Genomic DNA, 24,269 nt, shown 5'->3' on the forward strand with positions numbered 1-24,269 from the left:
GTTTGCACTTTGATTTTTAAAATTAAGAAATTTAAAAGGAGATGTTAGTTATAAATGTATAAAAAGGCAAGTGCAAGTTGTACACATTAATTATAAAATCTCATTTTTACAGGCCCGACATTTGATAGATTAGGGCTGCACAAACCTGAAGCACACACTACTTTTAAAGTAGCAGTCCATGATGAAACAGTGCTAGGTCACAAATGGACAAATGGCAAATGAGAACCAGTTTGTCTGACATGGATAAGTAGTCTATAAATTAAGACAGGTCACTTACTGCTAGAATTTCCATTTGCTAAGCAAGAAGGTGATCGGGTCACAAAAATACAAAGGAAGAAAAAGACCAAGAATTAGTGTAAGATCATTTTAACTAGGGTCACAGATGTCCCAGACAAACTGTAGAACGTTTAATTACACCCCAAAGAAAAATTTATGATGCTATTTCCAGAATGAAACTTTTTCGACATTTACTATAACAATCCAGGGTGTTTTTAACTCTTTGCCAAATAAATCAATTACATTTAGACTACAGTTTATTTCTGTGTAAAAGCGACAAAGAAAATCAGACTAATGTGATCTTGGCAAATCTGGCTTACTGTAAATGGTCTTTATACCTTTTTTTAAAAAAAGCAAAGTGTCAGAAAATTTTCTGAGTAAAGGAGGAAATTTTTCAGTAGAAAATGAATTACTGCACTCAGAAAAGAGTTCGCTTATAATCTTATATAATAAATACTTACCCATGAGAAGATTATCTTTGGTGTGGCTCATTCTAGGCTTGCTACCTTTCACTGTCTAATCAGGTCCTATGTTGCCATAACTGGTGTGTAATTGGAGTCAGAAGGTAAAATATTGGAAGCTGATGTGTGTTCAAAATTGAGTTCCAAATATAATTTAGTAAACTTCAGAAATTCAACCCTACTGGGCTTGAATCAAATGAGATATGTATGTAAAATACACAGTGAAATATTTAGTTTATGGGCTACTTAAAAACTATTACATTAAAATATGTACAGCAACTTGGACCTACTCATCAATGGAGAAAAATGATTTCTATTTAAAACTGCAATTGCTGTAATGTAAATATTGCTTCTAAAGTTCCTTTTGAATTTCTAAGTAGTTTCCTGTGTAGGACTATTTATATAAAATTTATTCCTATCAATTTAGAAAGGATTTGCTAAGCAAAGGTGAACTTTAGCTCCCTACTGCTTACCATAAATTACTCAGTCATTCTGTTGAACATCAGTTGAGCACAATCCAATGTCAAATTTATTAGCATTTCTGAATTTCTAAGGTTTCATCTTATACTGTTTTATATGGAAACTAACAACTATTTGAGTTTTAATACTTTTTCTCACTTCTCTTAGTATAAATAAAACAGAACTGACTCTGTGTGCATCCATATTCCACTATGGATGTAATAAAAAAAAGCTGATGAAGTTTATGGTCACTACAACTGTAGAAAATAACACAAATGTTATTAGTTCTATAGCTCCAAATTACCAGAAATTATACTAAATATGCTAATACTGTACATTTAAAATTAATGACTCTTAAGTATATTGAAATTTGCATGTATGTTCTCTTTTCATTTGTTTTTATTATCTTTTTTGCTTTCAGTACTTAATTTTTTAATCTATTTTTTCCTTGTTTATTCTCTCAGTTGTCCCAATCTCTTTTCCCTGTTGCCCCCTTCCACCCAGCCCACCCCTCTCACCCTCAGGAGATCTCCTCTCCGTGGTCCATGTCCATGAGTCATTCATACACGTTCTTTGACTCATCTATTCCCTTTCCTTCCCCCTCCCCTCCTACAGCATATATTTATAGATAATTATTATGCAAAAGTCTATATTGGTACACAGGGACAGACAGCAGATAATGTGTAAAAAGGGTCCCCACTCTAAGGAGCTGAATATGAAAGGAGAGAGATGTAAATGTACAGTGTTCAGTTTTCATTTAATAGAAAACCGTGAGCTATATTAACTGATGCAGACTCTGGGAGAAGGAACTCATTTAGTCTAATCACCTTTTTATATAGGAAAAAAGGAGTTTATATTACTTAAGCCATGCAGTTAAATAGGAGCAAAGACAGAATTAGAACCAAAGGATCTAATTCTAATCTAGGGTTAATTACATACTTATTTTACAAATATGACTTGATAATTCATTTGTAACAATTCAGGATTGTCTAGGTTTGACTCTTAATTCTAACTACTTACTGATTTTAGATAATTTAGCTTCTCTTAGCCTCAGTTTCCTCATCTGCAAAATGGAGATAATTACAGCAACTACTACACAGAGTTGTAAGGGCAGAGATAATGAATGAAATATTTGGTACAGGGCCTGGCACATAGCAAACACTTACTGAGAGGACACTGTTATTTTCTTTGCATTTTGGTTTCTTTTTATAGTACAATAACTTTTATAGTGACTGGAAATCCGTAACAATATAATTGATGTTGAAAAAGATTAGAATTCTGATGTCAAATGCAGAGGTCATTAATTAATGAGTGCACCTTCACATGAAGTCACACTCCTATTACACTAGTTTGTAGGTCTTCATTTACCCTCAATATAATGTATGTGTTGCTTATGTGTACTCCTCTCTAAGAAAATACTGTTATTTTCACTGAATTTTATACTAGTAGAAACATTTCAGTTTATCCAACCGGAAAGTCACATTCAGAAAGGCCAATGTGGACGGACGTACAGAACCGACTCGCAGGCTGTGTTCCTGACCAGTCTTGTCGCCGAACACCAGCCAAGAGCCAGAATTTCTTGGAAGAAGCAGCCGCGACTAAAAGCGGGCTTGGTCTGTGCAGATTTCCATCAAGCTTATCTACTGGACGTTATTAAGCCTCGGTCACAAGCTGGTCTTTCATTTTTATTAAAGTGACTTTTTCATTACAAAGCCAATATTTCACTAAACCTAACTTTCACAAAGATTGTTCTGATAACAAAATTGGAAAGTGTTACAAAGGTTCTTTATTTCTAGGAATATCAAATCAGGACATTTGAGCATACGCATTATTTTACCTCATACAGAAATAGAGCAAAACTAAGAATAAGAAACTTACTTGTGCATCTGTGTTGATTCTATACAGGTCTTCTTTGGCACCAAATGTCCTCTTACAATTGTCTAACCACTAAAGAAATAAATAACATTACATTTTAATACAGTAATTCAACAGTGACTTTGGTAATATAACAGCCTATGTGTATAAAACAAACTTAAAAGTTAACTTGACCGAAGGATCACGGTTTGATTCCCAGTCAGGGCTGGAACTGGGTTGCAGGCCAGTTCCCAGCAGGGGACACATGAGAGGCAACCATACATTGATATTTCTCTCCCTCTCGCCTTCCCTTCCCCTCTAAAGATAAATAAATAAAATATTTTTTAAAAAAGTTAAGTTGAACTTCTAGGAGTAGTTGTAGACACAGACTTCCATCTCCATCAGAGCCTCACTGTTTCTAGGCAACAAGCAGAAGCAGGAGATACTGTCGGTTTATCTAGGTTCACATGCCCGAAGGCTCACCAACAGAAATGCAAAAACGGCTCTTCTACTCCAGGGACTTGTGGTGCTCCACTTCAGTGAAGAATATTCTGCATTTTGCAGGTTTTATTGAAAACCTTCACAATCTACACCTGACCTTTGTCTAACGTACGATGGGGAAATGAAAGATGTGATTCCTCTCAGGTCAGTTTAATAAAGGCAGCTTAGAACTCACCAGGTCCTTTTGCTTATCAGGAGTGTAATTCCCAGAAGACTAGTGTCAGTTTTAATTAATGAAACAGAGAACAAAATCCATTTTAAATCTTATTTCTTTTTTCTTCCTTTTTTAGACAGAAATGAATGACAAACATGTTATCTCCAAAGAGTATTGGATATGGAAGCCATATGCTGTTTTTCCTTATCTAGGGGCTATTTTTAAAGCTGGCTATTTATTTAAGGTACCTTTTCTTTGGTCAAATAAAAAGAAAATAATAGCACTGTGGTTTAACAGGAAAAGACACTGGCGTCATAGAATGTCCAAGCTCAAGTGAAAGCTAAGAGCCTTCAAGTTTCGTTCCTAGGTTTTGACAGCTTGATATTATTAATACAGTATTATCCGTTCTTTTGGCATTTTAGTTCTTTTTTATTAGGTATGATGGATTAAACGTAATACAAATATACATAAGAAATCATTAGGACATTTTCATTGGGACTTTGAGAAGAAAGTCCTAAGCTACACTAAGTGTACCCTTTGAAAAGATTCCAGTGCTGCCCTGGCTGGACTGGCTCAGGGGATTGAGTGCCGGCCTGTGAACCAAAGGGTCACTGGTTTGATTCCCAGTCAGGGCACGTGCATGGGTTGCAGGCCAGGTCCCTGGTGGGGGATTCTCAAGAGGTAGCCACATACTGATGTTTTCTCCCTCCCTAAAAATATTTTAAAATCTTAAAAAAATATTTCAGTGCTATACATTTAAAATTCTCAATTGCATCTTAACATTCTACACACAGAGAATTAAAATGAGACCTCTCAGTTATTTCAAAACAGGCTCTCTGACCTCATGGCCCTTTTATCCCGACCCCCAGACTGCACCAGCCCTTGGCTCTTTGCTTGACAGCGTCTCTAAACACCAGCACGTTGAGCTTTCTTGGAGAGAGACAGCTGCTGGCAGCCGTGTCAAAAGCTATCCAGGAGACTTCCTTCTATCAGCAACACTCAGTCAACGTCTGTCATAGAATTTGTGCATAGTCTTTATTCACACAAAACATTAAAATGCTTGTACACTTCATCATCATCACTATTCTAGCTCAATTTGTCCCTGTAAACTAATACATTTGGAAATAATAATTTCAATCGATTATTTAATGGCCTTTTCTTACTATTTTGTATACTGTATGCCTAGGGATAGGGCATTTGGGGGGCACTATGGAACTTGTTTGATTTTTACTGTGTTAACAGCCACGCCTCAGCCCTCTGGTCCCACGGGCTGCACACTGCCCTGGAAAGCGCAGGCCCGCACCATTCCAGCCGGTGCCCCCAGGACGCCGTGGACGTCTGTGCCTCGGCTTCACATCCGGTCAGTCTTCCTGTCATGACGCTTTCTTTACTCAAGGCCCAGATGAAGTTAAAATTTAACCCAGGAGGTTTGGCTTCTGGGCATGACGGACTAGCTCGCAGACGGCTGGCCCTCCAAGGGCATCTGTAGAAGCCGAACACTGTCAGCCAGGATTTAGGGTGGAAGAAGGTACGGAAGGGAGCCGCACCCTGATCCGGTGTTCACTCTGTGGGTATTTACTATTCATGCCCCTATGCATCTGCGTGTGGAGCTCCAGAGCATCTCTGACTGGATTTACTTGTGGGTATTCGATGTTTGATTACAAATGGTACGTACTGCAGTAAAACCAACCGCCCCAAAACTGAATGGCCTGAAACAGCAAGACAAATCTAATGTTGGCCGGGAGTTTCCTCTGGCTTTGCCTAGGGTCCCTCAGAGTTGACAGTCATGTGACGGCTTGACTGGGGCCAGAAGTCTGACATTGGCTTCACTCCATGCCGGGTGTGCGGCCCATGGCAGCTGGGACGTCTCCCTTCTCCTACACATGACCCGCATCCTCCAGGAGACTAGAGCTCAAGCAGTTTTCCAGAATTTATCCCAGTTTACACGCTGACCAGCATGATGGCAAGAGCAGAAGCTGCAAAATAACCTCTTAAGTGTTAGCCTCAGAAGGGCACAGCAACATTCCTAACTTTGATTGGTAGAACGAGTCACAAGGCCATTCCGGACTGGGAGGCGGGTCACAGACTCCATCTCCGGAGGAAGAGCAGCAGAGGGGTGCAGACACGGAGTGGCGGGCCTCACCAGGGTCACCACTGTAACGGTCTACCACGGCTTCTAGGGCGGCAAACATTTCTGAAGAAACAGAAGTCACTAACCGTAATGGAAAAGAATGATAATGTGGAATTAATGAAAATAAAAACCGTCTGCCCTGGCTGGTGTGGCTCAGTGGATTGTGCACCAGCCAGAGAACCAAATGGTCACTGGTTCGATTCCCAGTCAGGGCACATGGGTTGTGGGCCAGGTCACCAGTGGGGGACATGTGAGAGGCAACCACACACTGATGTTTCTTTCTCCCTCCAAAACTAAATAAATAAAATCTTTAAAAAAATAAACAAACTTCTGTTTCTTGAAAGATGCTATGAAGAGAGTGAAACTGCCAGCCACAGAGAGTATTGTAATACATATGCCCAATAAAAGGCTTGGGTTTAAAATAAAGAACAACAAATCAATAAGAAAACCACAAATAACCCATTTTCAGAAATGGACAAGGAACTTGAAGGCACAATTCACAAAATATCTATATGAAAACGTGCTCATACAGTCATCAGGGGAAATGCAAAATAGTATCACACACCTACCATAATTAGTTTTTAAAAGTTGGCAATGCCAAGTGGTGGCGAAGGTGTGAAGCAATGGTAACTCTTGCACGCACTCGTGAAGAGGCTGTAAATGGATACAAGCCCTTTTAGAAGAGTGCTTGGCGGAGTTCACCGGAGTTGAACACGTGTACATCCCATGGCCCAGCAATGCCACCCCTACGTCCTCGACAGCTGTGAGGACCTTACGCACAGAGGGCAAGACCCGGTCACCTCACGAACAGCACTGGTACTTGTCAGTAACCAGACCCTGCGGCTTTCTCTCCTGGTGTTGGAAACTCTTTCCTCCTCTCCAATCTGTCACTATTTGTTTAGTCCAAATATTAAGATCCCTTACTTTGATAAGGGGAGAAAGGCTTAATGCAAGTATTCTCTCATGCCATATTCTCTTTCTAAAATAGTCCCCCAATCTAAAATGACCATCTGTCATGGCCTAAGGTCATTTCTCTATTCCACAAAGTTCCCTATTAGCCCAGGTGACCTTTCTTTGGAAATTACAGTGTGGCATTAGTTTTGTTAGCTCTGTTCAATTGTGGGAAGTCTCTCTCATTGCCAGTACTTTTATTTATGGCTATAATTTAAGTGACACTTTACTTTTGTCACAAATTATTCATCTATAGTATTTGTGCCCTATATTCTTATCTGGACTATTAAAGCAGTAAGACCCAGGTTATTTGCAGTGCCAGACTGGAGTGGGGGGAACAGGCCTCAGGTAGCACGCACAATCTGTTACACGCCCATCTCTGCCTTTGCCTGCCCACGCACACCCCCCACAGGAAAAAGACCCCAACTCTGTCACGGGCGGCAGGTTTTCTAGATCACAGTATCATGGTGTGTTCTCAGAGAAACACTTACATGTTCGCGCTTGCAACGCAAACGGCAACTGCATAGTCCCCACACAAAAGCTTCTTATAAAGCTATCATTTTCCACTGTGCTCTTAGCCAGTTTCTAAAACCCAGAGAAAGACATTCGCTCTTCTCAGTAGAACCCAGAGGCGAGTGCTCAGAGGTCCTCTCTTCTACTTCAGCGCTGCGGCTGCCCGGCTAATAACACTTCCAGTGTCAAAACAAACTCCTCTTCAGGTCCTCTGCCCATGCTTTAACTGGACTGTCTGTTTACTTGGCGTTGAACTGTATGATTTCTTCATATTTTTTGGACATTAACCTCTTGTTGGAGCTATTAAGTATTTTCTCCCATTCTGTTGGTTGCCCTTTAATTTTGTAGCGGTCGTCTTTGCTGTGCAGAAGCTTTTAGTCGGATGTAGTCCCTCTCACTTCTCCCAAGAAGACACACAATGGCCAACAGAACAGAAGAGATGCTGAACTTCACTAGTTACTACAGAACCTCAATGACAGCGGCAGTGAGACACAACTCTCCCATCAACCAGTCGGAATGGCTGCCATCAACAGGACAGGTAAGAACAAGTGCTGGCGAGGCTGTGGAGGGAGGGACCCTCATTCCCTGCTGGTGGGAATGCAAACTGGCACAGCCACTGCGGAAACAGTATGAAGGTTCCACAAAAAGTTAAGAACGGAGTTGCCATGTGACCCAGCACTTCCTTTCCTTGGGTATTTACCCCCCAAATTTGAAAAATACATGCACCCCCATGTTCACTGCAGCATTATTCCTGGTGGTCAAGACATGGAAACAACCAAAGTGTCTTCTGATAGAGGACTGTAAAAGAACGCGGTGCACAGATACAGCGGACACGGCTCAGCCATAAGAAAGGACGAAACACTGCCGACTGTGACAGCAGCGATGGACCCTGCGAACATGACGCTAGCGAAATAAATCAGTCAGAAAAAGCTAAGAAGCACACGATTTCACTCATCTGTGGGACATGACACTGAAACTCACAGACACAGACAACAGAACGGTGGTTCCCAGAGGGAAGGGGTTAGAGGGAAGTAAAGGTTAAAGGGGCAAATATATGGTGATGGAAGATGATTTGACTTTGGGTGGTGGGCACACAATGCAATATACAGATCACGTATCATAAACATGTACTCTTGAAACCCATATAATCTTATTAACCAATGCTACCCTAACACATTTAATTAATAATAAAAATAAAAATAAAAACAAAATAGGTACAAGAAACTGGAGGGGGAAAAAAATAGGCAAACTGCTCTCCTTACACAGTAAAAACAGACTGACCTGCTCAGCAGCTTCTCTTTTGGCATTGTAGGTATCCAGGTGTTCTTGCAACTCCAAAACACTGAACTTGAGTGTTTCTAGCAGATCACATGACATCAGCTGTCAAAGCAGAAACACAGTGATCCAGGTTATGGTTTCTGGTCACAGCCATGAGATCAGCAACTTTTGGGTCGTGGAATTTCTGCTGGTTTGTGGCCCAGCTTGGTGCCAGCGCCCCACACTAAGGGCTAACCTTTCACTGAAGCAGAATAAGAATCAAGTGGGACCTCCAGGATGTCAGCAAGGACTAGCTGCCTTAAGGCATCCGAAGACAGATGCCTTAAAAAACTGGTCTGACAGGCAAGAAATGCATGTTAGATCAGTACATACCTTGAAAGCAACACCTTTAACCTTCTTAAACCTTAGTTTCATTCAATATCTTAATGCACAATGTAGGAATTTGTTCGGAAACAAGGTGGGAAGACCAAGGACCACTGGGTTCTCAAGGGGAGGTCTAGTCCTCCCCTCCCCACTTTCATTCAGGCATCATGAAAAAAGTACTCATCTCTTGAGCAAGATTCTGTTAGCCTCCTCCTCTAGTAGGCCAGGGAGGGGCAGGAATAGTCACAAGTCACTGCCTATGATACACTGGAATTGTATTCTGCTAGATATTTATAATCATGTTGAAAATATGAACCTTTACACTTTACAATGCTGAATTACCTCTTAAATAGCCTATTTATTGAATGATGCTATTCAAATTTAGTCTTTATAATGAGCCCTCAGTAAAAACTTACTGTTTCAGCATCCACAAAGACTGTTGGGCATTCTGAACACATCATCATCACTTCCAATGAACTTTTGAATTTGGTACCAATGCGTTGCAGACTCTCACCAAGAAAGCTGACCGCCTCATTAGTTATGTCTCCAAACTTTCTTTGAATTGTCTATGGAGAAAAGCATACGAAAAAGTTTGATTATTTCCTAAGAAGGCCTCTTTTCATCTTTAAGAAGGATAATTTATTAATTGAGGCAATGTTTTCTTTTAAAATATTGTAGCAATATATAGATTCCTAATAACTGATCTGTAAAGCCATGTTTTTAGGTACTTCCTTAGGAAACATTAATTTCTAAAAATGACCAAATATTTACAAACCAGTGTTACTGCTTTGTAACATGCCCTCACCTACCCCTGGTTCTTGAGGTTTTTATTTTCTTTTTGGACTTCCGCCAAGATGGAGGCATAGGTGGATGTGCCGTGCCTTCTCACACAACCAAGATTATAGAAAACTAAATATTAGCAACAGAAAACATAGCCAGAACACGGAAAATTGAACTTTTCGGAAGTCTGTTAACAACAAATTCTTCAGCCTGACCGGTAAGGGGCGAAACCAGCGGCTGGCGGAGCAGGGTTGCACAGGACTCGGCCAGACACACTCAGGCCCGCGGAATCCAGGCGCAGGGTCAGACCTAGTGAGCGACCCAGCGAGCCACGAGGCGAGCGACCGCGGGGGAGACAGCCGGGCCCGGGGCTGCGTGTTGACTGAGGTTGCGCATTTGTGCGTGGGTGGACAGGTGAGGGAGTGGGCGGTTGGACCGGGCCAGCAGGTCCCCACGGCAAGCGGCAGTGGAGGGCGCCGCCATTTCCCTGCTCTGACCCCACCTCCACATACAGCGTCATAACCCAGTGACTCTGAGTGGCCCGGCCCAGGTGAACCACCTAAGGCACTGCTCCTCCGCACCCAGCTGTGAGAAGCGGCAGAGGGGGTCGCCATTTCCCTGCTCTGGCCACGCCCCCACATACAGCGTCACAACCCAGCGACCTGGGAATCCAAGACGCCGCTTCTCACACTTAAAGGGCCCGAACAGACCAAGAATGGCGCAGGAGGATCTCAGAGCCCCAGAGCCAATAGATCTAAGCGATGAAGAAATAGCAAAACTCACAGACGCACAGTTTAAAACACTGGTGATCAGGATCCTCACAGAACTGGTTGATTATACCGACAAATTAGACAAATATATGAAGGCGAAACTAACTGAAATGAATGGAATTGTACAGGACACCAATAGCAATGAAAAGGAAACTGGGACTCAAATCAATGGAGTGGACCAGAAGAAAGCAAATAATGGCCAAACAGAAAAGAGTCAAGAAGCAAGAATTCAAAGAAATGAGGAGAGTCTTAGGAACCTCCAGGACATCTTTAAACGCTCCAACATCCGAATTATAGGGGTACCAGAAGGGGGAAAGGCACAGCCGCCAGTGGAAAACTTATTTGAACAAATAATAAAGGAGAATTTCCCCAATCTGGCAAAGGAAATAGACTTCCAGGAAATCCAGGAAGCTCAGAGAGTCCCAAAGAAGTTGGACCCAAGAAGGAACACACCAAGGCACACCATCATTACATTAGCCAAGATTAAAATGAAGGAGAGAATCCTAGAAGCAGCAAGAGCTAAGGGGACAGTCACCTACAAAGGAGTCCCCATCAGACTGTCAGCGGATTTCTCAAAAGAGACCTTACAGGCAAGAAGGGGCTGGAAAGAGGTATTCCAAGTCATGAAATCTAAAGACCTACAACCAAGATTGCTCTATCCAGCAAAACTTTCATTTAAAATGGAAGGACAGATAAAGTGCTTCTCAGATAAGATCAAATTCAAGGAGTTCATCATCACCAAGCCCTTATTATATGAAATGTTAAAGGGACTTATCTAAGAAAAAGAAGTTAAAGAAACATGAACAGTGAAAGGACAACAAACTCACAGTTATTAACAACCACACCTAAAATGAAAGCAAACTAAAAGGACAGCTAGATCAGGAGTGGAAACATAGAAATGAAGTTCTCAAGGAGGGTTAGCAACAGGGGAGTGGGAGGAGGAGAAGCGGGGAGAAGGTACAGAAAATAAGTGGCATAGACAGTAGATAGAAAATAGATGGGGGGGCAAGAACAGCATGGGAAATATAGAATCTGAAGGACTTGAGACACATGGTCATAAACTAAAGGGGTAATGGTGGGGTTGGGGGGGCAGGGTGGAGGGGAATGAAGGGGGGAATAGAACAACTGTAACAGCATAATCAATAAAAAAATAAAAAATAAATTAATTTCTTTTTGTTGAGGAGAGACATTAGGAATGCTCTAGAAGTAAAGGCCTCACATTTCTGAGTAATAGCTCTTCTAAAATTAAGTTCTAGCTGAAAGAAATTTTTGGTAAATGTAGTTTACTATCCTTGGCTATGGGGCTTTAATCTGACTTTAATTAAAGTCATAAAAGTACATTAAGAGTGGTCTCTTCTCAAAACTCATGAATGTTCATTCCAATAAAACAATCAGATAATGTCAGAGCCACAGGGAGCACTCAATGGATTACACTATATCAATATTAGTATACTAATTATACAGATAGTTAATGTGTGCCTGTGTGTGTATGTGTAGCACTGTTAGGTGTCACTATGATTTGAAAAGCCTAACTCACAACCTCAGGCATTAAGAAACTTAGAATGCCAAAAGAAATGAAAGAATGTAAACAGAAAATCAAGTAGCAATGCAAAAACTACAGAACTAATAAACGCCCCAATGAACGAGCAGTGCAGCGCCTCCCGGAGGGAGAGCTTCCAGCAGAACAGGTGGCTGGGTGGCAACGGGGTGGGCAGTTCAGAGGCTAGTGGCTTAAACGGTGGCGTTTCTCTGTGCCTAAGTGACCCTCACTACAGAATGCTAAAAATATATGTACATTCCACAGGTTTGTTGTAAGAATTAAATACTTAATGTAAAGAGTTCGGCATAATGCCTAGCATGTAGTGAGCACTCAAAATATCAGCTTGTTGTTACTACTATTTTTAGGATTGGAAGCAGCCTTAGCTAAATTTTTCAAGGTCTCCACACAGTAATAAAAGTACCAATTACTTTAGCATTTAAACTTTTTAATAATATTATTGACTGTAAGCTCCTTGAAGGCAGGGATCATGCTTTTTATTTCTTTGGTGTCTCTCATGGTGCCTGGTGTACTGCAGAGAATTTTAGTTGTTTTGAAGTTTTATCCAAATTGTCTTAGAGATATCTGTAGTAGTCATTGTATAAAGTTTACATCACAATGTAAATTTAGTAATATCATTCTCTAAGGAAAGAAAATTTTTTAAAGATTTAATTAATTAATTTGTTTGTTTGTTTTTAGAAAGAGGGGAAAGGAGGCATAAAGATGGAGAAAAACAATGATTTGCAAGAGAAACATCGGTGATTGCCTCCACACGCCCCCAACTGGAGACTTGGTCTGCAACACCCCACACCAGAGACCTGGCCTGCAACCCAGTCATGTGCCCTGACTGGGAATCGAACTGGCAACCTTTTGGTTTGTGTTACATTGTCCAACCCGCTGAGCTACACCAGTCTGGGCAGGAAAAAAAATTTTTTTGAAGAAAATTAGTGGGAATATTAAAATTTGAGAGCCTTAAATACTGATGTAAGACCCAAAACCCGTAACTTAATCAAGTAACAATAACATCAATTCAGAAACGTTAAACCTCACCGACCTGGAACAGCCTGGAAAACACATGGAACGTGAACACGGCACAGGACCCGTCGGAGTCAGACAGCATCTGGTTGACGTGGCAGCGCCAGGCCTCCTCCTCGTCATCGCAGGCCACCGGCTGAAAAGCGGCTATTATGGCAGAAAGAAATGGTGACGGCAGAGGGGACGTCTGCACGTCTGGAAAGCCGTCTGGTTCTTCTTCATCTTGACTGTTGACACAAATATCACAGCAATCATAACGCTATCTTAGAAGAACAGACTCGATTTCTTAAAATAGCTGTAGTTATCCAATGCAGATTATTTTTATGAATACACAACAAACTAAACTTTTGTACGGAAGCATGAAAAAGCACAAATAAGCAGATTTCCATGTCCCTTCTACTTAGCACCTTTGGAATTAAAGATCTAATTTCATGTGACTACTTGAAAGCAACGCAAGTCCTATGATATGCTAGTGCTACTAATTTCAATAATGGCTATGAATAATTTGGATTAGAACGCTTTCGTTTTACATGAACAAACAAACTCACAGACAAAGACAACAGAATGGTGGTTGCCAGAGAGGAAGGGAGGTGAAGGAGGTCGAATTAGATAAAGAGGTCAAATATATGCTAACAGAGAAAAAGCAGATTTTTGGTGGTGAACACGCAAGAGTATACAGATAAGTTATAATGTACACCTGAAATTTATTTAATGTTAACCAATTTGCCTCAGTAAATTATTTTTTAAAAAGACTTTCATTTTAAATGGTCAATTTTGGAGGTCCAAATTATAGTGATAATTAAAAGGTTCTGGCCATGTGCTTTTGTGTCAAGGGCTGTCTTAGGTGTTTTATATGGACTGTTTCATTCAATCTTGACTGCAGCTTTATGAGGGTTGGGTACTGTTATTATTTGTTTTCTCAGTGAGGAAATAAAAGTGCAGGGAGGTTAAACAGCGTGCTTTGGTTATTGGGTAGGAAATGACAGAACCAGAGTTTGAACCCGGGACTTCAGGTCCAAACACAGTAAAAGCCCTGACTCACAGCACAAGCTCAGCTGTTTCACTGAGCACACACTATGTGCTTAGCAGTGTGGCAATAGCAGATTTTACTAAAAAGAAACATAAGACCCAGTCACTTTCTTTAAAGAATTTATAATCCTAACAGCCAGATGATAAAGAAAAATGAAACAACAAAAAAAGACAAGGATGTTTTCGGGTTGGGCAGTCTACAAAGAAGTGTATAACTCTGGGTCTTGGCGGTGAAATGGAGCTTGCGTCAGACAGTCCTTGGTGAAATGTGTTACTCAAGGTCTTCCAATGGCCTGTTTCACATTACAAGGCAGCTCTGTAACACTCCACAGACATTATGGAGTGATTCATACAGAAGAGAGGGTTCTGAGTAAAGGTTGGGGGGCGGGGAGATAAAAATAAAGCAGACATCTGAAGTGAAAAGTTAAATTATACCTAAAAAGTTTAATTTCTTGAATGTCACTGTGGTGATTGATCTGAAGAAAATGTACCCTTGTAAGCCTAATGTCTCTCTATAAACAGTAGGGGTGCTCTGTTCTGCTTCAGCTTCAGTACTTGGCCAAAGTTAAGTGTCTGGCTTTAGCCTTTTAGAAAGATAAATAGCTGGATATCTACCTCCATGTCATTTCTGGCAGCCCTGGACTTGTGGAAGACCAGTGAGTGGGGGACTGCATAGGCTACGGTCATGTCGAAAACAAGGTCATGAACAAGGTGTTATTACTATCTGAGTGTGCACTTCACATATAGGGAAGCAGTACAGATATGCTAACAGTGAAAAATTTCCTTACTTGTATGTGTTAAAGCTCTATTAGCACTTGAAGTATAACTGAATAATTTTTATTGCACAAGTAAAATCAACATACTTGATTACTAAATATTAATTTTTGTATGACAGTAATTATCAAGGAGCTTCAAATTGTTGACTAGAGGAATGTTTAAAAGGAACAGTCTAGCCCTAGCCAGTGTGGATCAGTTGGTTGGAGCACTGTCCCACTGACCAAAAGGTTGCGGGTTTGATTCCTGCTTAGGGCACATACCCAGGCTGTGGGTTCAATCACCCTCGGTTGGGGCATGCACAAGAAGGCAACTATTCAACGTCTGTCTCTCATATTGATGTGTGTGTGTGTGTCTCTCTCTCTCTTCCTCCCCCCCCTTAGAAATAATGAAAAAAATGTCCTCAGGTGAGAATTAAAAAAAAAAAAAAAAAAAAAAAAAAAAAAAGAAAAGAACCGTCTAACACCTGACAGTACAAAGAAATCATCACTTCTGCCCATTATATGTCTAACCTGAAAAATCTGACCACCGATAATGAAACCGCAAAATGATTTTTTGATATATTTCTGGTTTATTCTGGTATCAGAAAAGTTCTCTCCATGATTTTGATACGTGGATCTGGCCATGACCCAGTATTGATTTTAACATCTGGCTGTTAGGCAGTCTGCCAAAATAGGTGTTTGCTGTGCTTCTAAAAGCGTAATGTCACAAGGCTTTGAGAAGTGCCTGTTTATTTTATTTTCAGTGAATATTAATAACAGAAAACAAACCCATCAGAGTAAGTCATGTTATCTTTAAAAACGAAGACAGTATGATTCTAGACTAAAACATACGCAGAAATAAAACATACACAGAACTAAATAAAACTGGGACAGCGGGTCATACTTGGGAGGGCACGGGACAGAAGAAACCATCGCGTGAGAGTGTTTGTGACACTGTCCTCACCTAGACAGTCCGGAAAAATCGGCTTCTTCTTCTTCACACCGTTCATCTAGCTCTTTCAAAGCTAAGGTGACGTCCTCCTCACAGATCGACTCTGGGCAGCTTCCAGGAGCGAGGGGCTCCGGTACCTCTGTCTCCTCCAGATCAAGAATTCCCCGACAGACCAGAGAATCCTGCTGCTCTTGAGTTATATAGGACCCTTCATCTTCAAAGGCTGTAACAGCCTGTTCCTCCTTTAATACAGAACTTGTATCCTGTAAAAACAGTAATTTTTATGGACTTTAATAAAGTTAAAACAAAGATGACTTTATCAACACAGAATAAATGACTATTTCCATCCATATACAACTATTTTATTAAGTTGTCTTCATTTATATAGTTCATTTTTAGAGTCTTTGGACTCTGGTTATATAAAATTTTAAAAAATAGTCCCTGGTTAAAAAAAAATTGAAATTAATATGTATCACCTATTGCCACATAGAAACCTAAGGAGTTTTCTTAATAGAATTTACATGTACTTAGAAATACATTCTTTGGTAAGATATCTTCTTTCATACATAGTCTAATTCTATATAAGGGATTTATATGACTATAAATTCTCTCTCATATGAAATATCATTTCTTTCATTACACCAGAACATTATACTCAGTGAATTCTGGATATAAGGGGAGTCACTGAAAATAGTTCATCCACGGGTCCTGTTGGGCTGCCCTTGGGTCAGGAGTAGATTCTGACCAATGAGGAGGATTCTGGACTGAAACAATGACGGTTCATGGTCTTACTGGTGTAAGTGAGCTGAACACCTGTGATGTTCAGTTTTCAGTATTAAGACCACAATACCTCATTTCTTCAGTGAATTACAATTCAGAAAACACTGGGAAATTTTAGACTTTTATTTTTGAAAATTAAATAAATTACAAACTCATTTATCAAATAGAATGACTGCATTCTTCTAACCCCAAATGATAATGAAAACTTGCACGGATATTTGTTTAATCAGTTTGAAAATAAGCACTATTGGTTCCTTACAGTTTTAGAAATAAAGATTGGCTTCTTTTAGTACTTAAACCTAAGTTACTCCATAGTTTTATAGTAGTTTCTTATCTTTTTTTCATGGATAAAGATAGAATTTTCCTTCCAAAATATTAGAAGTGAAAGTCAGAACCTTTGACTTTTCACCACTAGCCTGGGCCTTAATTTTTTCATCTGTGAAATTCATTTATACAATAAAAAGGATTTTTTGACCAGATTCTGGGTTGGGTGCTCTGAAATAAATGACTAACGACAAAGTTTACAAGCAAATAATGGGGTTAGGTTAGTATGCAAATGACAGTAACACAGAATGTGGTGAGAGAGAGGTGAATACCACAAGGAACAGAGAAAACGCTGCTGGTACTCAGAGAAGGGAAAGACCACATCTGGCTGCAGGAAGTGTGATGGGCTGTGGCAAAGATGGCGTGGAGACAGTGCTGTGGAATGAATGTTTCTGTCCTCCCAAAATTCCCATCTTGACACCCTAAAGCCCCATGAGATGGTATTAGGTCGTGAGAGTGCAGTCCCCATGAATGGGCTCAGTGCCCTCAGAGCCAAAGGCCAGAGAGCTGGTTACGTCTTTTCCCCCCAGGGGACACAGCAAGAAAACAGCCACCTGCTACCAGGAGGAGTGCCCTCACCAGGCCGTTAACTGGCTGGCTGGCACCTTGATCTTAGATTTCTTAGCCTCCAGAACTATGAGAAATAACAATTTCCACTGTTGATAAGCTACCTGGTTTATGGTATTTTGTCATAGCAGCCCCGGCTAAGATTGATAGTATTTCAGGAAAAAGGAATCAGAAGTTGTCAAAGGCACAGAAATACAGCAAGAGAATACAAAGGTGCATGAAGGGGCTGTCTTTCACAGAATAATACTTTAACTTCTTTTCTAACACACTCGAAGGTTTCCACCTGAAATTTTCCTTTTTAATGACTTGACCACAAAAGGGGTGAGCAGCAGTTATTTGGAAAGGTAGGTTATGTGATAGTGTTAGAGACATTTCTATACTTGAGTTTTTATTCTTAATTTTTCCTTCTATATCAAGTTAAACATATCAGGTTAAAACAATCCATCAAACTTCTTAATTTAACATGCTCATTTTTCATTAGTCATTTGTTCTTAAATAATAATTTAAAAAAATTTTTATTTACTTATCTTTAGAAGGGAAGGGAAGGAGAGAAGGAGAGAAATATCAATGTATGGTTGCTGCTGGCGCATCCCCTGCTGGAAACTGGCCCCTGCTGGGAACTGGCCTGCAACCCAGGCATGTGCCCTGATGGGGAATTGAACCTCGATCTTTTGGTTCACAGGCCCGTGCTCAATCCACTGAGCTACACCAGCCAGGGCCTTAAATAATAATTTTAAGATTGATGTTTTATCTGTAACTATTACTACAATATATGCTGAATATTTATTTTTTAAAAATAGACAATTTTTAGAGAAGTTTTAGGTTTACAGAAAAATAAAGAAGAAGGTACAGAAGTTTCTAGCCATACACATGTCTCAACTTCTTCTTTATCAATATTCCCTACCAGAGTAATATATTTGTTATAATTGATAAACCAAATTGATACGTCACTATCACCCAAAGTCTATGGTTTATATTTGACTCACTCTTGGTATAGTATATTCTATGGGTTTGGACAAATGTATAATATATACATTTGTATAATATATAATGTATTTTATATATATTACTATAGTATCATACACATTAGGTTTTGTTACTCTAAAAATCCTTTGTGTTTTACCCATTTATCATCTCCTTCGAACTCCTGATTATAATTTTGGTCATCTAAGACAACCTAATATTTCTCTTTTTAAAAAAAGATTTTATTTATTTTTTTGAGAGAGGGGGAGGGAGGGAGAAAGGAGAAAAGAGAAACAGCGATGTGTGAACATTGATCCGTTGCCTCTTGTGCACCTCATCCAGGGACCAAAGCCATAACCCCAGCATGTACTATGACCAGGAATCGCATTGGCAACCTGTCACTTTGTGTCACAGTTGCCCAACCAATGGAGCCACACGGGTCAGGGCTGAATTTTTCTGTAACACCTAGATTTCATGAACAGAATGCTTTTGGGCTAATGAAATGGATTCCAGGTTTATATTTATAGATTACGGAAATCAAATTTTCTTATTAGACAAATGAACATACACACAAACATACTTTGTTACATTAAAAAACTCAATACCTATAAGGAATACTTTGTCACCCATGAACTGGCCTCTAATTATTATAAATACTAGAAGAAATCCTCTGTAAAGGCTTCTCTAGTAAACACAAGTTCAGAATGGAATCCCTTCCAGAGCCCAGAAGTTTCTGTCATAACAGGAACTGTGTCACTGTGTTGTTTTAGCTTCCTGATATTGACATAATTTAAGAGAAAGATTCAATTCTAGGGATGGATTTTTCTTCATAAAATATAGTAAATTTAGTTATATTTCTCATTTTAAGAAAATGCTTTAAGTAACAGAGTTATGTTTTTACTTCAATACCTTGGTGCTTTCATACATTTTTTAAAAATGGGGGCGATTTTGGGTCACTTGACATTTTTAAGCACAGCGGGGGAAACCAAATCAGGCCACTATACCCAGGATACAAACTGGTTCTCTTGTGGGCAGCATTCTTTTGGATGATGGTTTTAACGTCTATATAGCTATTTCTAAATGATATACTATGGTTTAAAAATAGCTCCTTCATTTTCATCCACCAGTTCACAAAGTTTATGGTAATAATGAAACCCACTACTGTGAAAGGAAAAAATCTCATAAACCGAAGTGTTTTTCCTTCAGCAAAGAGAAGTGCCCTCGGGAGCTTCAGGGCGCCTTGGGAGCGATGTCCATTAAGAAACGTTAGATGAATGGATGCCCACCCGAAATACCCCAGTTTCCAATATACTGTATGGGACACATGAATTTCCAATAAAAATAAAGTATTTCTAGGAGGTGGTTTACTATGATTGTAGCTTTTAATAACCAAAAAATAAGAGTTCCATATTTGCTAAACAAAATTGAAACACACAACATTAACCACACCGCTTTTCTTAAGAACAGATTTCTAGCACCCATCTCCTGTGCCACGTTTCTAAGGAGAATGGTGACTAGCAGTTCACGCCCACCTAACAAGCCTCCCGACAGCTGAAAAGTGCAGTCTGTCTGTCTACTTCAGGTGCATCTCTACACCGTGTCAGTTCTCTCCTGTAAACATTTCCCACGGTCAAGCACTCGGTCTTAGTTCAGGTTCCCCTTCTGTCTTGCTAATACTCTTCTCTCCTTATCTCGGCCTCTTCCAATCCAAGGTCCCCACCTCCATCATGGAGACTTTACTAAAACACAATGAGACCACAATCTTTCCCTGTAGCAGGTACAAGAACCTACTTTGCTTTCTCCATTAGAAAAGCTGAAATTTAAAAAAAATAAACATAACCAGATCACGTGCTTCTGCTTCCAATTTTCCAGCGGTTATCTGCTGTGTGGCCTCTAAAAGTGATTCCAGGAGCCCACCCTCTGACCCCGCCTCCGCCTCCCTCCTTGCTCCCATGTTCACTGTGTCCCACTGGCCGGCCTGCTGCCCTTCAGGTAGATACTCCAGGGCCTCCTTTGCTGCTGCTCCCTGGGCCTGGAACATTCTCCCACCGCATCGCCAAGGACCGGCTCCTTCCTGTCACTTAGGCTTCACCTCCAATGCCACCCTCTCCAACATTCTCCCTCACCAAGCCCACACTGCTGTTAGATGTTGTTAGTATGAATGGTAAGACGACCTCTTTCCGACGCAGTATTTACATTTGATTTGTTTGACCATGTATTATGTCTCCCCCACTGGAAGAGGCTCCATGAAAGCAGGAGCCTTTGTTTCACAGAGTGCTTAGCTCAGTGCCAGGAATAGCGCCCAGCCTGCGGTAGGGGCTCAGTAAATACTGGGTCAGTGATTAAATGCTCGAGTCACTCCTGCCTCGACACCTAATACAGTGCTTGTCACAGGTGTATCTTAAAAGAATGAAAATTTATAACTTTCTTTCCTCGTAAGATGAAGTTGAAGTCTTTAGTCGGCATATAGGGCCCTTCATATCTCATTAGGCCCTAACCGTCTCTCCTATTGCTCCTCCCCCTCCATTAATTCTCCAAACACCGAATTTCCTGCTGTTCCTGAACCTACCATGTTATTTCACATGGCCACGTCTTTGCACGTGCTGTCCCTCGGTCTGGAATACCCCAATTGCCATGAAGCCTGTCCCTTACCACCGGCACCCTATGCACAGGTGATCAGCCTCTGACTTTCACAAAGCCTTGAACTTGAACATGTCTGTTACTGGGTTTCTCGTACTGGAATGTAACGCTACTTTTTAACCTTCTCTGTCTCCCTTAATAGATAATGCACCTGGGAGAGCTGGGCTCATGCCTTATTTCTCTCTCTAGCACCTAACTGAAGGCCCAGCATTTAGTAAAATCTCAATTAATACTTGTTGGATCTAATTGTCTAAACTTCAGCTAGTGTGAGCATTTAAAAAAAGTTGCCAAAATGCCTTCATATCAAAATATGTCTGTTTACCATTAAAGATGTAAAAATGCATTATCAGCTTACTAAAAGAGTGAGAATTCAACTTACTAAAATGATGAGCTCTAACTACATGAATTTGGTGAACATTGAAAAAACTACAGTATTTTCCTAATGGTCACGAAGGCATAAAAGCACCTATGACAGAGCTACACAGTTACAGTTTTTTAAAAAGCAGTTATAATAATCTTCAAAAAGAACACTAAGAAAACTAATACTTACTTATTTTCAGTCAGTCATTAGCTCGGAATCTGGCTTACTTCTCACAGGCCTTCCCAGAGAACACGATACTAGTAGCTCCAAAGTCTTTTTAAAAGATTTCATTTAAACAACTGCTAACACAGCTGGCCTGAGGTTTCCATCCCAATCACAGCACCAATTACATAAACCCAAATACAAAGCAAAAAGAACGGAAAACCAAAAGCGGTCCTCAGAGAAGACACAGCGCCACAGAAGATGCTCCCGTCCCCAGAGAAGCGGCTGTACGTGAACCTAATCACATTCTGCAACACGAAATGCTCATTAAAAATGCTCAAGATTATTTTTAACCTGTGGGTCGTTTCCTTAATCCATCAACTGTATTTTATCATCAGATTTGACTTTCATTTAAAAACAACCCACCAGGTTAGAAATACTGACACAAATCAAATCATTAGCATTATCAGACGAAAACTCTTTGGAAAGAAAAGCAAGGGATGTGCCAGAGTGCTAGAACGAGCCCAGATTGGCCGTGCACCAGCCCCAGTTTCTCCCCACCTCAGGCAGCTGGCGGTTAGCATTGTCTAGGGAAGGCTCCAAACTCGGGGTCTCATCTCTGATTTGAAGCACTTCTTCTGTTGAGATGCTGCCGGTGGAATCTTGAGATTGAAGAAGTAAGTCAGAATGGTCTGGCACGGTTTCATCCACAGCGGAATCGTTGTTCAACTAAAAGGAAAAATAGTAAAATAAGGAATTTATCTATGAGTCAGTGTCGGTCACAAAGGCCACAAGAAACATGGCTGTATGATAAGATAATTGGGGCGGGGGGAGGAGGAGGTGAGTTAGCAAGAGCTTCTTTGACTTCCTGAAATTGCCTTTTACCCGATGCAGTCTCTATCAGAACTGGTACTCTTAATGCATTCAGCTAACCCATCGGCAGAACTGAAATACCCTTTATACAGGTTACGTTTGTGAAACAAAGCTGTCAAAGGGGAGGAGCTCTACGGAACTGTGCTCATCTTGAACTGAAATTCCTATTTTTAGGGTGAGGCTCTGTGTTTTCAGGGGTCTGAGCGTCGGTGAGCCAGGGGCTCCCCCCTGTGGCCTCAATGCCCAGCACGCAGTGGCTTCTCAGGAAATGGGGCTGATTTTAATTCTGAACTGGCTGTCCCCTTACGTAGGCTGAAACCGTGAAACTTCAGTATTATCAAAAGAATTAGGACAATGAAGTGGTTGTCACGGAAGTCTATCATTAGTTGGTTTGTACTCTTTGAAAAGTGGTAGTAATTAGAATAAAGGAAAATATTACGCTTTTCCCTCTTAAGCAGGGTTTTAAATTTTTCATGGTCAATATTTTTTTTAAAGATCTTATTCATTTATCTTTAGAGGGGAAGGGAAGGAGAGAGGGAGAGAAATATCAATGTATGGTTGCCTCTCGTGCATCCCCTACTGGGAACTGACCTGCAACCCAGGCATGTGCCCTGACTGGAATCTAACTGCCATCCTTTGGTTTGCAGGCCCGCACTCAATCCACTGAGCTACACCAGCCAGGGCTCATGGTAAATATTTAACATGAAAATATTAAGTTAGTGATGCACAGTAGGTAAAGGCACAACCTATTTTTTCCCATGAGGAGGAAGCAACTTCAAGCTTTTTTCTCTCACTGCCAGTATGACCGGGGGTTGGCCTTACAAGGAGGCAGTCGATCCTGCCCCCCGGTGCTCGTGAGGCCTAACCTTCAGTAGGAGCTTCCTGTGGGCTGGGTGGCTTTCCTCCTCATGCAGTTACCATGAGGCGGACACAGTCAGGAGGCCTTTTTCAAGGGGGATGCTATGTATCTTGGCCACAGTTACACCGCTGGGCAGTGGCAATGCCCCGGCTTCAGAGCCTGCACTCTGACTCCAGGGAGGGCCTGTCACTCACTTGGCCACTGTTGCCAGTAACTCAACCACTCCTGTAACTGAAAATAGTCCCATGGAGGACCACGCATGGGAGGCATGGGCCCGGAGGCCCTGGTGCACTCCCACCTACTGGCTGTGTGGCCCAGGACAAGCCACTTAACCTGCAGGGCTGCAACGACCATCCTTACCTCTAGTGGTCCAGGAGTTATAGTGACTAATACAGGTAAGACACCATGAGCAGAGACTGACACATCTTAAACACTCAGTGAATCATAACAATTACCCTTCTAATGCTTAAATGGTGGTGGTGGTGGGGTTAGTTAGAGACATATTGGGGCAACAATGTGATGCTGAAAAATGAGATGACAAGAAGCCAATCACAAACCAACAACTTCATATCTGGTCTAAAGCCAGCTCAGCCCTTCCTTTGACATCACTGCCAACACCTTCCCGGCGGACCGGGTGCGGAACAAATGGGTCCCGATTAAGGAGAGGCACGGTCTTGTTCAGTGTGGAGCAGGCACTTACAGAAGAGCGGCGGAGCGGGGGGCTATGCCCGTCCTGGCCGGCCGATCCCGATCACGTGCACCGCGGTGGCTGCTCCTGACACTGCCGTTTCCAGCTCCAACCCGGCTCCCACTGCACCTTTGGGCTCCCTCCACTCCCACATTCCCGAGGGAACACGCTACCCGCAGTCTTCTTTTTCTCATCTGTCATTCATTCTGTAACTCTCTGCCACCTAACCCTTGTGATACTAGTCAGAACCTCC

At 41.2% G+C, this 24,269-nt stretch overlaps 1 protein-coding gene across 16 annotated transcripts in view; it reads right to left on the minus strand.

Annotated features, from left to right (window-relative positions):
• Window positions 1–24,269, minus strand: part of FRYL (FRY like transcription coactivator) — a 247,593-nt gene that overhangs the window by 4,557 nt on the left and 218,767 nt on the right. For 13 of the 16 annotated variants that reach the window (XM_053654987.1, XM_053654985.1, XM_053654986.1 and 10 more), the window contains 7 exons: window positions 22,158–22,325; window positions 15,812–16,062; window positions 13,083–13,290; window positions 9,358–9,507; window positions 8,582–8,680; window positions 3,075–3,143; window positions 278–295 (listed from right to left, as the gene is read on the minus strand). In XM_053654987.1, the coding sequence (XP_053510962.1) occupies window positions 278–295; window positions 3,075–3,143; window positions 8,582–8,680; window positions 9,358–9,507; window positions 13,083–13,290; window positions 15,812–16,062; window positions 22,158–22,325 (963 nt within the window). Of the gene's footprint in view, window positions 1–277; window positions 296–3,073; window positions 3,144–3,726; window positions 3,833–8,581; window positions 8,681–9,357; window positions 9,508–13,082; window positions 13,291–15,811; window positions 16,063–22,157; window positions 22,326–24,269 lie in introns of those variants that run through there. The other 3 variants (XM_053654981.1, XM_053654984.1, XR_008389628.1) reach the window with 2 other exon arrangements.

Source organism: Artibeus jamaicensis, unplaced genomic scaffold (assembly GCF_021234435.1).
Source record: "Artibeus jamaicensis isolate MK-2021 breed Jamaican fruit bat unplaced genomic scaffold, CSHL_Jam_final contig_889, whole genome shotgun sequence".
Lineage (NCBI taxonomy): Eukaryota > Metazoa > Chordata > Mammalia > Chiroptera > Phyllostomidae > Artibeus > Artibeus jamaicensis.